The sequence below is a fragment of the Gopherus evgoodei genome, chromosome 8 (assembly GCF_007399415.2).
Source record: "Gopherus evgoodei ecotype Sinaloan lineage chromosome 8, rGopEvg1_v1.p, whole genome shotgun sequence".
Taxonomy (NCBI): Eukaryota; Metazoa; Chordata; order Testudines; family Testudinidae; genus Gopherus; species Gopherus evgoodei.
Genome location: NC_044329.1, coordinates 97,822,943 through 97,836,486, shown reverse-complemented (window position 1 = coordinate 97,836,486; position 13,544 = coordinate 97,822,943). Strand labels below are relative to the sequence as shown.

At 44.0% G+C, this 13,544-nt stretch overlaps 1 protein-coding gene across 3 annotated transcripts in view; it reads left to right on the top strand.

The window, feature by feature from the left end:
- Positions 1-13,544, top strand: part of FGGY (FGGY carbohydrate kinase domain containing) — a 196,901-nt gene that overhangs the window by 18,698 nt on the left and 164,659 nt on the right. For all 3 annotated transcript variants that reach the window (XM_030571519.1, XM_030571520.1, XM_030571521.1), the window contains exons 3-4: positions 2,892-3,003; positions 3,597-3,748. In XM_030571519.1, the coding sequence (XP_030427379.1) occupies positions 2,892-3,003; positions 3,597-3,748 (264 nt within the window). The remainder of the gene's footprint in view (positions 1-2,891; positions 3,004-3,596; positions 3,749-13,544) is intronic.

Sequence of the window (13,544 nt, the reverse complement as noted above, 5' to 3'; positions counted from 1 at the left end):
GGCTCCTGATCCTGACTGAGGTCTCTGGGCTTGACTGTAATACAAATGTGAAGAAATACAAGGACAAAAATAGCCCCAGTACTGGCATATGGGTCACTGGTTCACATATTGTGAAACTGAAATAAACCCTACTATGCTGAATATATAAAGGATCACCTCTCCCTCTCTCCTCTTGTATCTATTAGGCAGGAATCTTAATTTATACATCCCCTTAGTAAAAGTGTACGGTGACCTTGATTGGCAGTGAATGTAAAAAGGCACTTTTTGTCTTCCTTAAAAATGCCACAGTCTTAGACTGCTCTGTGCTCCGAGCTTGGCTCTTTAAATATTCATAAGATGCCTGGTAATTTGCAGATGGACAGTTCACCATTCTCTTGTTATTGATCAGCCTTTTCAAACATTAATGAGCCTAGCTCTGCAGCAAGTGCCCTGATGTGAATAAGATGGAGAGGGAGAGGGAAGAGTGGCTAGCTGGATAAGCAAAGCAGCCCTTTTATGCTGCCTGTTTAATTTTCTTTCTCTTTATAAATTGCTTTGCTGTTGCACTCGGGCTTCCTTTTACCCCTAAAATATCTTCTCTTAGTAGTAGAGACCTTGCAGATCCCCTTACAGGGGAGTGGGTCTGATTTCTTACTGCCAAACAGTTCTGAAGAAAATATTTTTCAATAACAATTTATCACTTTGGGTCTACACAGCAGTAACAATGTATCACTTTGAGTCTGCACAGCATTGCAACACCCACAGCTGATCCAGGCAAGCTGACCCAGGCTAGGGCTATGGGATTGTAAAATTGCTGGGTGGCTAGGGTAAGATCCCAGGATAGAATCATAGAATATCAGGGTTGGAAGGGACCTCAGGAGGTCATCTAGTCCAACCCCCTGCTCAAAGCAGGACCAATTCCCAGCTAAATCATCCCAGCAAGGGCTTTGTCAAGCCTGACCTTAAAAACCTCTAAGGAAGGAGATTCCACCACCTTCCTAGGTAACCCATTTCAGTGCTTCACCACCCTCCTAGTGAAAAAGTTTTTCCTAATATCCAACCTAAACCTCTCCCTCTGCAACTTGAGACCATTACTCCTTGTTCTGTCATCTGCTACCACTGAGAACAGTCTAGATCCATCCTCTTTGGAACCCCCTTTCAGGTAGTTGAAAGCAGCTATCAAATCCCCCCTCATTCTTCTCTTCCGCAGATTAAACAATCCCAGTTTGCTCAGCCTCTCCTCATAAGTCATGTGCTCCAGCTCCCTAATCATTTTTGTTGCCCTCTGCTGGACTCTTTCCAATTTTTCCGCATCCTCCTTGTAGTGTGGGTCCCAAAACTGGACACAGTACTCCAGCTGAGGCCTCACCAATGTCGAATAGAGGGGAATGATCACGTCCCTCAATCTGCTGGCAGCGCCCCTACTTATACAGCCCAAAAATGCCATAGCCTTCTTGGCAACAAGGGCACACTGTTGACCCATATACAGCTTCTCGTCCACCGTAACCCCTAGGTCCTTTTCTGCATAACTGCTTCCTAGCCATTCGGTCCCTAGGCTGTAACAGTGAATGGGACTCTGCACTTGTCCTTGTTGAACCTCATCAGGTTTCTTTTGGCCCAATCTTCTAATTTGTCTAGGTCCCTCTGTATCCTATCCCTACCCTCCAGCGTATTTACCACTTCTCCCAGTTTAGTGTCATCTGCAAACTTGCTGAAAGTGCAGTCCACACCATCCTACAGATCATTAATCAAGATATTAAACAAAACCAGCCGCAGGACCGACCCTTGGGACACTCCGCTTGAAACCGGCTGCCAACTAGACATGGAGCCGCTGATCACTACCCATTAAGCCTGATGATCTAGCCAGCTTTCTATCCAACTTATAGTCCATTCATCCAGCCCATATTTCTTTAACTTGCTGGCAAGAATACTGTAGGAGAACATATCAAAAGCTTTGCTAAAGTCAAGGAATAACACATCCACTGCTTTCCACTCATCTGAGATCCTCCCCCCCGCAGTCGTCCCAGAGCCTGAGATCCAGTGTTCACACAGCAGTCTTATAGCTTCACAGCCTAGGCTCATGAGCCCAAGTCAGCTGAGCTGGGCCAGCTGAAGGTGCTTAATTGCTATGTAGACATACCCATAATTACCTCCTAGGAAGCTTAGCAACTTCACTTGCCAGTTAGTCAGTGTGGGTGCCTTGTTTTCCTCTCTCTCTTTACAATACCACAAGCAAGCCACAAAGTTCAGAGCTTCCATAAGCTCAGGGATCAGTGAGTTCCAGGGTTTTAACGGTGGCCTATCTCTGCTGTGTAGCCTTTCAAAGGCGATGTGCAGAGCAGTGATATTAGTCCTAGTATACACTTAAGACCAATTTTACAGGGAATCTTCTTCTAGGATATTTAATTGTGAAAAGATGCTAAGTGAGGTTAAAAACAAAAACTGCTTGACACGTTTTGCCCCAGAAGTGGCGCAGAGATCAGAGCTTTAGAGCCTGGTCTAGATGAAATGCTCACCCCCAAACCTGTGCCTGACCCGCACACCCAATTCGACCCAAACCTTTCAGAAAGAAGATAAAATTAACATAATGTGTTTGCATTATTTTTCCTTTTTGTGCACCCGGTGCTTCCTGCTTCCAACCAGAACTGTAAAAACCAGGACTGAGAGCTTGCAATAGAGGTTTTCATGAGACCAAGTCCCAGTTTTTCAGACCCAAAAGGCTTGCATAATTTGTATACCTTTTGGGTTAGCATCCAGATTTTTAGGTGCTTAAGTAAACTGAATCTCAGAAGCTTTTACCTTGACTCATCACTGTTTATAATTCCAGTTTATAACCTCTTGTCTGTAAAGCATTAGCATGTGCGTGCATCTGGGCATATTTGTATCTAAGAACTTCTTGTGAATGTTCACAGAAAGTCATCCAACAAGTAGAGGTTGCCTGGATTCGAGGGCTCGGTTTTGATGCTACGTGTTCACTTGTTGTTGTGGATAAGCAGTTTCAGCCCTTGGCAGTTAATTATGAAGGTAAGACCTCAGCACAGAAACCAAGTTTGACATGGGTATTTTGCTACTCCCTGTAGTGGAGCCAGGATTTTACCATAATGGCCTATGTAAGAGCCAAATCCTGTAGACATGGGCACTTGTCTTTATTGAATTTCATCATGTTGCTGTCAGACCAATTATCTAATTTGTCAGGGTCATTTTGAATTCTAAACATGAATTCTTGTAAAATGACTACTTTAATGTTGCTGGGATTTTAATAATGTTAGGGAATGTAGGCATTTTTGTATATTTTTATATGTAAATAAATAAAATACATACACTTTGTCATGTGATTTGGGTTCTTGGGGTGAAAGGTTCTATATTACAGCCTGATTTCCAGAGGTCCTGAGCACTCGTTGCTCCCATTGACTTCAGTTTGGGTTGTAGTTGCTCAGCATGTTTGAAAATTGGCTTCAGTGGAGCCAAGAGTATCACCTGGTGTTATTTCAGAGAGCAGTACTCATATTCTGTACTCTTAAGTGATGTTGCCAAGTGGCTTGGCACCTGGGGATATATAATAATGAGGAAGAATTTAACCAAGACTAAAATATTTGTCTGCCTTTGTTTTTGGTAAGGGGAATGTAAAAGAAACATCATTATGTGGATGGACCATCGTGCAGCCAGTCAAGTGGACAGAATCAATGGAACGCAACACAGTGTTTTGAGCTATGTCGGGGGAGCGATGTCTGTAGAAATGCAGCCGCCTAAGTTGCTGTGGATGAAAGAAGTGAGTATGTTTTAGATTGTGACAGATTTCTGGCTGATGGTTAAAGTTAACATTTTAAGAATGATATTTAAAAAAAAAACAAAAACTACTCAGCATTGGCTGAACACTGCTCCTGCTGAAGGCAGGGGGCATTTCAACATGGAGTGTGGTGGGAACTGAGAGAGGCAAACTTCAAGTGCTTTTGAAAATCCCACCCTAAGAGCTTCCTTTTTTTCATGGACTGCTTCTAAATTTCTGTTTGTGTGAGGTAATTCAATATTTTCAGGTTAGAACATGTCATGTGTTTTGGCCGTCCATTTTTTAAAAGGAAGACGGGCATATGTAGTTGTCTTACTGATGAATAGGGATTGGAAATAGATGAGGCTTTAATTACCTGGGTACCCTGCCTACTCCAAATGCCATAGTTGTACTTCCTCTCTAGGGGTGTCCGTGATATTTCTGAGAGGGATCTGCAATCAGCATTGTCTCAAAATGAACTGCCAAAAGGAACTGCCTAGCCAGAAGGATGTCTTCTGAGCTACTGCATCCAGGAGTGAAATGATTCAAGATGGCTTTGGTCACTAGTACAGAAACTGCTCAGTCAAATCCTTAACACACTTGCAGGCCTCCAGAAAAGCACCTAACCTGTTCAGTCCCATCTGTTGTAACTAGCCCATCTGTAGGAGGAAGACACTCTATTCATAATGCAGAATTCTAATACTGTCTCTTATGCTTAAATTTTATGTGTTGTAGGTTGACATATGGCTTCTTAATAATAACTGTCAGATAAAAGGAAAAATGCTTGCCACTTGAATTTTTCATAACCTTCACCAATCTAGCTTTTACATTTGGTCTCAATGATGCTTACTGTAGTCTTAATGAAGGCCAAATGTAAATTACTTTGTCAGTTTTGAACAGCTGATGTTTCTTCTCCTTACAAACATGAAGCATGGTATAGTAACAAGGTGCAGACTGGGGAAGGTCAAGGGAGTTAACTGGCAGAAGCAGATACTGACAGATTAATGTTAATAGACGATAATTAATGTTTGTGGATGCTGTAGTGAAACATGAATATCCATCTATTAAAGACTTTCCATTTCTGAGGCATGAGTAGCATATAGCTGGTCATTTTATAGTTTGACATTTGCATTATTCTTTAGGAAAGTCTTAAAGAAGCAACCCAGCACACCAGCAAGTGAGGACTATTCTTCACGTAGTAAAAGGGTGATGCGAATTAACACATGCACACAGGCGTGCACGCACACACACGGTGTGGGAGCATGGAAGAAATTGTAACTGAATCAGAATTCTGTCACAGGGCTGTTTGCAGTGGTACAGCTACATACTGCTGCATGTTTGGGGCTAGAAGCAAAGCTCATTCTAGCCCTCAGTAACGGTGAAATTCACCCCTGTTAAGTGGGCTACTAGCAATCCTCTGCACCACTTAAGACCCACTGTAGTAGCCCTTATAAGAGTGGAGGCGTGTTGCATTGGAGTGAATTATACCCTAACTTTGCAATATTGGTTTCCACTAGACTAGAATAATAATAATTTGGTGCTATTGATTGAAAAATCTTCAAGTGCTTTACAAACATTAATTGAGCCTCACAATATTCTTCAGAGTGAGGTAAGTATTAATATTTTATAGATGAGTAAACTGTGGCACAGAGAAAATAAAATGCAGTTAGGGTCAGAAAACTACCTGTACAATGGTACTTAACAGCTTTCTCTCTGCATGTTTCAAAGTCATATCCACTTTTCTGATTAAAGAGAAGGATTTGTTTTTGGACTCCTGTTAGCACTGCAGAACTGACACAGGTATGGCACTGTTAGATTCTAATGGAGCTTATGTATCAGGAACAGAATTAAGTTCTGATTGCAGGGTTTTTTGTTTTGTTTTTTATTTTATACTGGGAATGATGCACGAGCCAAAAAGATCAAAGCTTGGCTTTCAGATCCTAGGGTCAAGTATCAGAGGGGTAGCCGTGTTAGTCTGGATCTGTAAAAAGCAACCAAGAGTCCTGTGGCACCTTATAGACTAACAGAAGTATTGGAGCATAAGCTTTCATGGGTGAATCTGACGAAGTGGGTATTCACCCACAAAAGCTTATGCGCCAATACTTCTGTTAGTCTATAAGATGCCACAAGACTCTTGGTCACTTTTTTACAGATCCTAGGGTGAGTGCAAGACTAGCAGTTAGGAAAAAGCATTTGTTTTCTTCCTAACTCAGAAAATATCATATGAAGGCCAGCCTGCCTTGGAATCCGCAGTGTGCCTTTTTTTTAGCAACACTTTTCAGACTACAACTGTGCTGTAAGTAATTCACACAGGACACACAGTAAGTCAGTAGCTTCGCTGGGAACTTTATGAGCATGAAATTAGTGTCTGTTTTTAAAAATATGGCCCTGAGCCTTGCTAAGAAGAGGCCCAGAAAGGATTGTTCTGGGTATGGCATTGTAGGAGTGAGATGTATTGGCAGAACTGTTTGAGGGAGTTTACACAGTGTCTGCCCCCTGTGTGTGCATGGCTGTGATCAGTGCCTTTAGTCTCCAACTTTCATGAGTACTAAATGGCACCAAATACATGACTAACAAGATTTCTTTAAAGTCTCTTGCAGCTGTAAGTAGTTTATTTTTTGTTTTTTAAATTCCCATTGCTGCTTATTTTTCTTCCATGAAGTGTGAAATAATCTTTCCTTACAAGTTACCACTTGCTCCAGTGAATGGTTCTGCCTCCAGAGCAGCTTCAGGCATAGGCCTGTTAAGTAGCTGTGTTGATTGCCTTAAAATCATCTTGACTGTCTGTTCCTCTATGGTGTAGCCATTTCTCAGCACTTTAAGATTCCTTCCAGTCCTAGCAGGGGCCCATGATCTGACTCTGTTGGACTCTGGATACCCCTCCCCTCCTTTCAGAGCCATTCTGATGCAAATACTAGATCAGGGGTGGCCAGCCTGAGCCAGAAGGAGCCAGAATTTACCACTGTACTTTGCCAAAGAGTCAGCAGCTCCACCAATCAGCGTCTCCCCCTCCCTCCCCGCACCTCCTGATCAGCTGTTTCCTTGCGTGCAGGAGGCTTGGGGGAGGGGAGAAGGGGAAGGAGCGAGGGCATAGCAGGCTCAGGGGAGGGGGCAGGAAGGGGTGGAGTGGGGCAGGGCCATAGCAACAAAGAACGTGGCCCCCTCCGAACATATGTCCGGGGCCCCTTACAATGCAGAAACTGGAATGCGGTATTTATTTTATACAATATACAGGGTTCATATTATGTATACATAGGCCTACAGTGTACATGTATTCCGTATTTACGCAAAGTGCTTCTTTCGAGCCTTGTTCTCCGCAAATTGGTTAATCAATGCGTCATAGTCCAGAGATCTGGCAATCTTGTTTTCGATTGAGATAACTGCAAGCGCAGAAAGCCTGTCATCTGTCATGGTTGAGCGCAGGATATTCTTGATCAGATTCATTCTGCTGAAGCTCCTTTCAGCACCAGCGACAGTAACTGGTGTGGTCAGAAGAATTCTGATGCAAATGCAAAGATTCGGATATATCTCCTGAAGGCTGTTCTTGTATATGTACGGTTGTCAGTAAAACCAACATGGATTGTGCAATAGCGTCAATAAATGTCACTTACCTAGTTATACCTTACATTTTTTTTTGCCACTTTTAGGGGCCCCCTTCCTTGTGGGGCCCCCTCCGGTCGGAGGGTATGGAGGGCGCTCGCTACGCCTCTGGAGTGGGGGCAGGGCCTGTGGCAGAGCCAGGGGTTGAGCAGTGAGCTCCCCCCATACATTGGAAAGTTGGCACCTGTAGCTCCAGGCCCGGAGTTGGTGCCTGTACAAGTAGCTGCATATTAACTTGTGAAAATCCACTTGTGGCTCTGGAGCCACAGGTTGGCCACCCCTGTACTAGGTGTTTAGCTGTGTGTGGTACACCCTGACGCTTGGTATACGTAACCCGAGGGGAGCCACCGTGCAGTTAAAAAAGACAGGCTGTACCTCAGGCAGCCCCACAATAGGCTAGGGCTAGAGAGTGCCAAGGGGAGCAGCAGAGCTCGCTGAAACAGCAGAGGAGTTTAACAGTTGCTGGCAGAGGAAGCTGCAAGGAGAAGCAGCACAACCTGCTGGACTCTCAGAGGAGAAGGCCAGAGGGAGGAACAGTGAGAATCTCAGAGGGTATGGCTACACGTATAGTTGTACAGTGCTGGGAGTTACAGCTGTCTTCGTACAGCTGTGTAGGGAAAGCGCTGCAGTGTGGCCACACTAACAGCTACCAGCGCTGCAGTGTGGCCACATTTGCAGCATTTGCAGCACTGTTGGGAGTAGTGCATTGTGGGCAGCTATCCCAGCATTCAAGTGGCTGCAACGTGCTTTTCAAAAGAGGGGGGTGAGCAGGAACGTGGGGGAGAGAGAGAGAGTGGATTTTTGGATCTGTCCGCTCCCTGCCTTGCAAGTTCTAAGGACTGGAACATACACATCACTAACCTGCAATCAATTTAAAAGTTTTGAGCCCTTCTCCCACCCCTCTCTTCACTAAATGCAAATTATGCAGTCCTAAATAGCCTTCAGACCACATAAGCAGCTGCTCAACACGGACTCCCCCCATTCCCTCTGCCGTGTGACTTCTCTCTTCAAGCAAACAGCTGTGAACCTTCCAAAGCAATTCCCCTGCCTGGCTCCGCTCGCTCACTCCAGCAAACAGGAGCTGTGTTTGTTTTTTAGATAAGCAGCTCGGGGGAGCGTGGAGTTCAGCCATTCTTCCGGTTTGTTGTGAGCAGGCATTCTGGGATACCTCCTAATACCCTGGAGGCCAATAACAGCGCTTTTGGTGGCCACACTTGATGAGCAGCGCTGCATCACCAGCGCTGCAATCGTTACACCCCAAGCAGACCAGGTGTACAGCCAGCGCTGCAGCCAGGGAGTTGCAGTGCTGAATGTGCCTTTCAGGTGTGGACAGTTACTAAGTTGCAGTGCTGTAAACCCACCACCAGCATTGCAACTCCCAGTGTAGCCAAGCCTAGAGAAGCAGCTGGCATCTGAGTCTTCAGGAAGAGTGGTGGAGGAAGAGCTGGGCACAAGCCCCACAGGTGTTTTCCTTTGGCCCTTTGCCGAGCCACACCCAGCCAGTACCAATTAATACCCCTTAATTGGAGCTGGGCTAACAAGGGCCTGGCCAGAACCTTTTTGGCCAGCACCCTGTTACAAGCAGGAAGAAAGGAGCCACTCATCATAGCCCTGCAATAGAGGAGTCCTCCAAGATCCCTGAGGAGGAGAAGCAGTCACAGCCAAAAGGTAGAGAAATCCCCCCTCCCCACCCTGAGAGATGGAGCACCATTACAAAGGGCAACAAGGAGGAGCAGCCACCTACAGGTGAAATGGGACCAGGCAGGAGCTACTGTCAACAGCAGCAATATTGCGGGGGCGCTGAGACATCATAGAAAGGATCAGTAACAGAGAGGAGAAAATGAAGTTGTTGTCAGAGAGAATGAATAAAGAAGCTAGTCATAGTCATAGAGTTTTACCAGATCATCTAGTCTGACCTTCTGTATATCACAGGCCACCAGCATCACCCAGTCCTCTGCACACTAAACCCGACAGCCAGAAGTAGACCAAAGTATTACAGCCCTCAGGAGACAAAATGATTGTGTGCCACCGATGGAGAACAGGAGGGACCAAGGTGCACCAGTGCCTGAGGGCCATGCAATGGCAGGGAATTGATTAAGTGAGATACACCCAGATGATCTTGGCAAGAAACCTGTGCCCCATGCTATAGAGGAAGGCAAAACAAACTCCAAGGTCACTGCCAATCTGACCGAGAGGAATATTCCTTCCCAGCCCCACATATGGCAATCAGACCCTGACTATGTGAGTGAGAGCCAGCCAGCCAGCCAAGCACTGTGATAAAAAATGTTCAGAACACCAGCCCACCCCATTGAGTGCCCATCTCCAGCTGCGGTTATCTCAGATGCTTCCGAAATAATGGAATTAAGTTATTTGTTAGAGAGAGAGAAAATAGGAGTGGGTAGAGAGAAATAAAAAAATAAAGACAAGGGTAGCATGAAAGCACAATACTGTACTTAGCTTAATCTAAGTCTTTCCTGCAATCCAGCCTATGTTCTTGGGCTAGTTCTGTAAAATGGGATTTACAGGGATTTTTTTTTTTTACTTTAAAATGATAAAATACATCAACTGTACCTTTGGTTCAAGCACCAAAAACATCTCTACTTCAGGCCACTGCTGTTCCTTCTCTGGGATTATTTTCCACTTTGGGTTTCTTTGTGACAATGCTAATGTCTGCTGTTTATGGCTTGTGGTTAGCAGCTCATTCTTTGTCCTCCCTCACTGCCTTCTCTCAGCAAGCATATGTCTTCAGAATATTTGCTGGATAAACAAGGTGCTGTACATCAGTCCAGATGATGCTGTCTCTGTGTAACATCATCTGGGGCACAACCCAGTCACTAACAATGAAATAACAGAATATAATTAGCACATGATTTTGTCAGACACCTATTGAAAAATTAGATGCTAAAATCCTGTGGATGATCTTCACTGGAGTGCGGTAACACAGGACTTTCTCTTAATGTGGTGGCAAGATGAACAAGTCTCCAAAGTTCTTTACAACTGCAGGGCTCCTCAGCTGATGTATTTGCAGATGGACATCTCTGTAAGGTGGAACTCTGTTCATTATTCACTAAGGGCTGGGAAGTTCCATCCAATAATAAGGGCCACGTGAAGCCATGCAGCCCTGGGGATTTTGCAGAATGAATGCCTTTTTGAATGCCAGGACATTGAAATGCTGCTCACACATTGCTACATCCCTTTCTGAGATGCTGCTAATTTTCCCCTACGTGGTGTCCTCTGGGCAGTGCATAAGGAGGCAGAGAGAGGTCTGCCTCGTTCTCCTTGTCCATCTCTGTCCCTTTGTGGTGCATGTTGTGCACCTCCAGAAGGATGGGGAAGGAGCAGTCCGTGTGTTCCCCAGAGCAGATGGTCTGCAAATCTGCCTGGCATTTACTTGGGTGCTGCATTAGAGGGACACCTTATATCCAGGAACAGGTCAGGTATAATCTGAGCTAATACAAGGGCCAAATCTTATTTCCATTGGGTCAATGGCAAAGCTTACATCCTCTTGAGTGGGACAAGGATTTGCTACTCTTTGCATCAAATCTCTTGTTTAACTGGAGACATTTTTCTTCCAGTATTAGCATAGCATTGCACAGAACACATGCTGGTGATCCATAAGGTTAGTCATTGGTGAAATGTTTCTATTGACTGCACTTTCAGCATAAGGAAACATTTTCTTTATGACTTCTAATTTCTGTAGCTTATGCCACACTGCAGGTTGTATTTTGGTTTGTGTTTTCTGTTACTGATGCCAGCACAGTTCCATGTCACCCCTAATTTTTTTTGTCCTGGAATACTGTCAGGCTTGGACAACTCTCCAAAATCAAAAAGTAAAAAGTACTCTGTTATGTGGTTTAAATGAGATTAAGAGAAATGATCTATTCTGGCTGGCCTAGGTATAAATAGTTGTCTTTGAAAAATACTGCAGTGGCATATATTCTGTTTTTTCTATTAATGTTATCCCATGCCTCCCCGCCCCCCGCTATTTATGAGCATTAACGGTGTTGCCAACTCTCTCAATAGTTATTGCTTTTCATAAAGTGCCAAATCCTGAATTTGTGATTCGTGAGAATCTCATCTTTCATTTTTTAAAATAAAGTAAGTTTCTAGCCCTCATGGTTGTGGAGTACAATCTTGAAATCATTACACCTAAACACTCCAGCTCCTGAAGAGGAATGAAAAGAAGCCAACAGTTTTTAAATCTCATTTTTATTACCATTCTCATGACTGTGTGAGCCTGACTCATGATTTTTGAATGCTTGGGAATGGGAATACTGAACATATCAAAGGAAAGCAAACTCTGCTGTGGTTGAGATGCAGACTGTCCCATTCATATCCAATACAGCAAGGATATTTAATAGGTGTGGTGAATCAGTGAAATGATTTTGTATTCATTCTTTAACTCCAAAAAGAAAGGTTAATATATAAAAAGTTTGCTCTCAAGAGCACTAAGACAAGGAATGCCTTGGAAGGCTGTTTTGTTATATCATGGGTTCAGATCAACATTTCTTTTGTTACATTTGTTAATATCTGTGCCCTAAATACGGATTCCTGTAGCAAAACACTAATTCACTTGTCCTAGCATGTACATCTTCCATGACTGCACAAGTCTGTGATGTTTGGTACTGGAATGCTATATCACCATCCTCTGGGCAACATACCATTCTTGGCTTTAACGGGAACATTTTCTGAGGCTGCAAAAACACTGGTACTTAGCAATAAAAGAGGTGATGTCTTTATAATAGTATGTATTTCCCAAACAGCTGTCTGTTGAGGATTAGTGTTGCGTCCTCCTATACTATTTTTCCATTTTATCAGACCTCTTATGCCATTTAGAATTCTATCAGACCTCCTTTGGCACAAGAATGAACCAATGGAGCATAAACTCAGTAGCAAAGTACATCTTGTGTATTATGGCGACATAAACAGAAGCTCTTAAGAAGATATAGAGAAAGGTACTGCATATCCTCTGCTCAAAACTATGAAGTACTGAAAGAACTACAGAAGATTTTCTGAATGGATTGTCATTCAAGATGAACGATTGACTTTTCCTTTGTTCCATGTGGAGATGCTAATTCAGCTCTGATATAACACATGACCCTTTGCATTACAAAACTTTTGCTCTACCACTGGGCCAAAAATATTAGCAACTTTGCCAGTACTAGAAAGAATAATTAGTTGAACACAATTGTCAGCAAAGTTATTTTGTTCAGAAGATAAATTAGGAGATTGGTTTACATGAGATACTGTTTGAGTAGAGTTGAATTAAAAGCTTGATGTTAAATCAAGTTGTGGGCCACCATCTTCTTACTGCATATGAACTGCAGATTCCTTGTGTATATCATAAAAGAATCCAAATTATTCACCTTTTCCTTTCTATTATGTTAATTAAGACCATCTGCTACCTTGGGAAACCATATGAGCAGATCCTGTCTGCAGACTTCAGAGGAATCTGTGGCAAACATCTTTACTGTAGCTTGGCCTGCACCTTCCTTATTGTAGAATTAAAAAAAAACAATGTCTCTGGACAGGAAGAGTTCAAAGCAAGTAATTTTGAGTGATATTGGTAGCTTTCAAGTGGTTATATCTCCCAAAGGAAGGGACGGAAGTCCTATCACTTGAGTAATTTAAAACTAAAGAAGAAAAAGCACCACTCAAGAATATACCTTAAAAAATTTATCCTGCATTGGTTGGCAGTGGGGGTAGGGAGGGGATAAGATGACCTAATGGAACTTTTCTACATCCAATCTCTGATTCAGAAGAGGAGAAGTGGACGATGACCTCATTCACCCAGAGGACTGAGATGACTTCATAGTTTGGGAAGTAGATGATGATCCTTACTTCTTGCTGGTTTCCTGTTACTTTCAGGGTTGCTGTTTCTAGGGCTATGTTGTATTTTCCCCTCCAAATCATAATTGGTTCCAGGGCTGCCCAGAGGATTCAGGGGGGCCTGGAGTCTTCAGTGGGGGACCCCCGCTGCCAAATTGCCGCTGAAGACCCGGAGCTTTGGCGGTGGGTCCCGGGGCGGAAGGACCCCCTGCTGCGGGTCTTCAGGGCACTTCGGCGGTGGGTCCCAAAGAGGAAGGACCCCCTGCTGCTGAATTGCCGCCGAAGACCCGAAGAGGAAGAAGCTCCGGGGGCCAGGGCCCCACAAGAGTTTTCTGGGGCCTCCAGAGCGAGTGAAGGACCCCACTCCAGG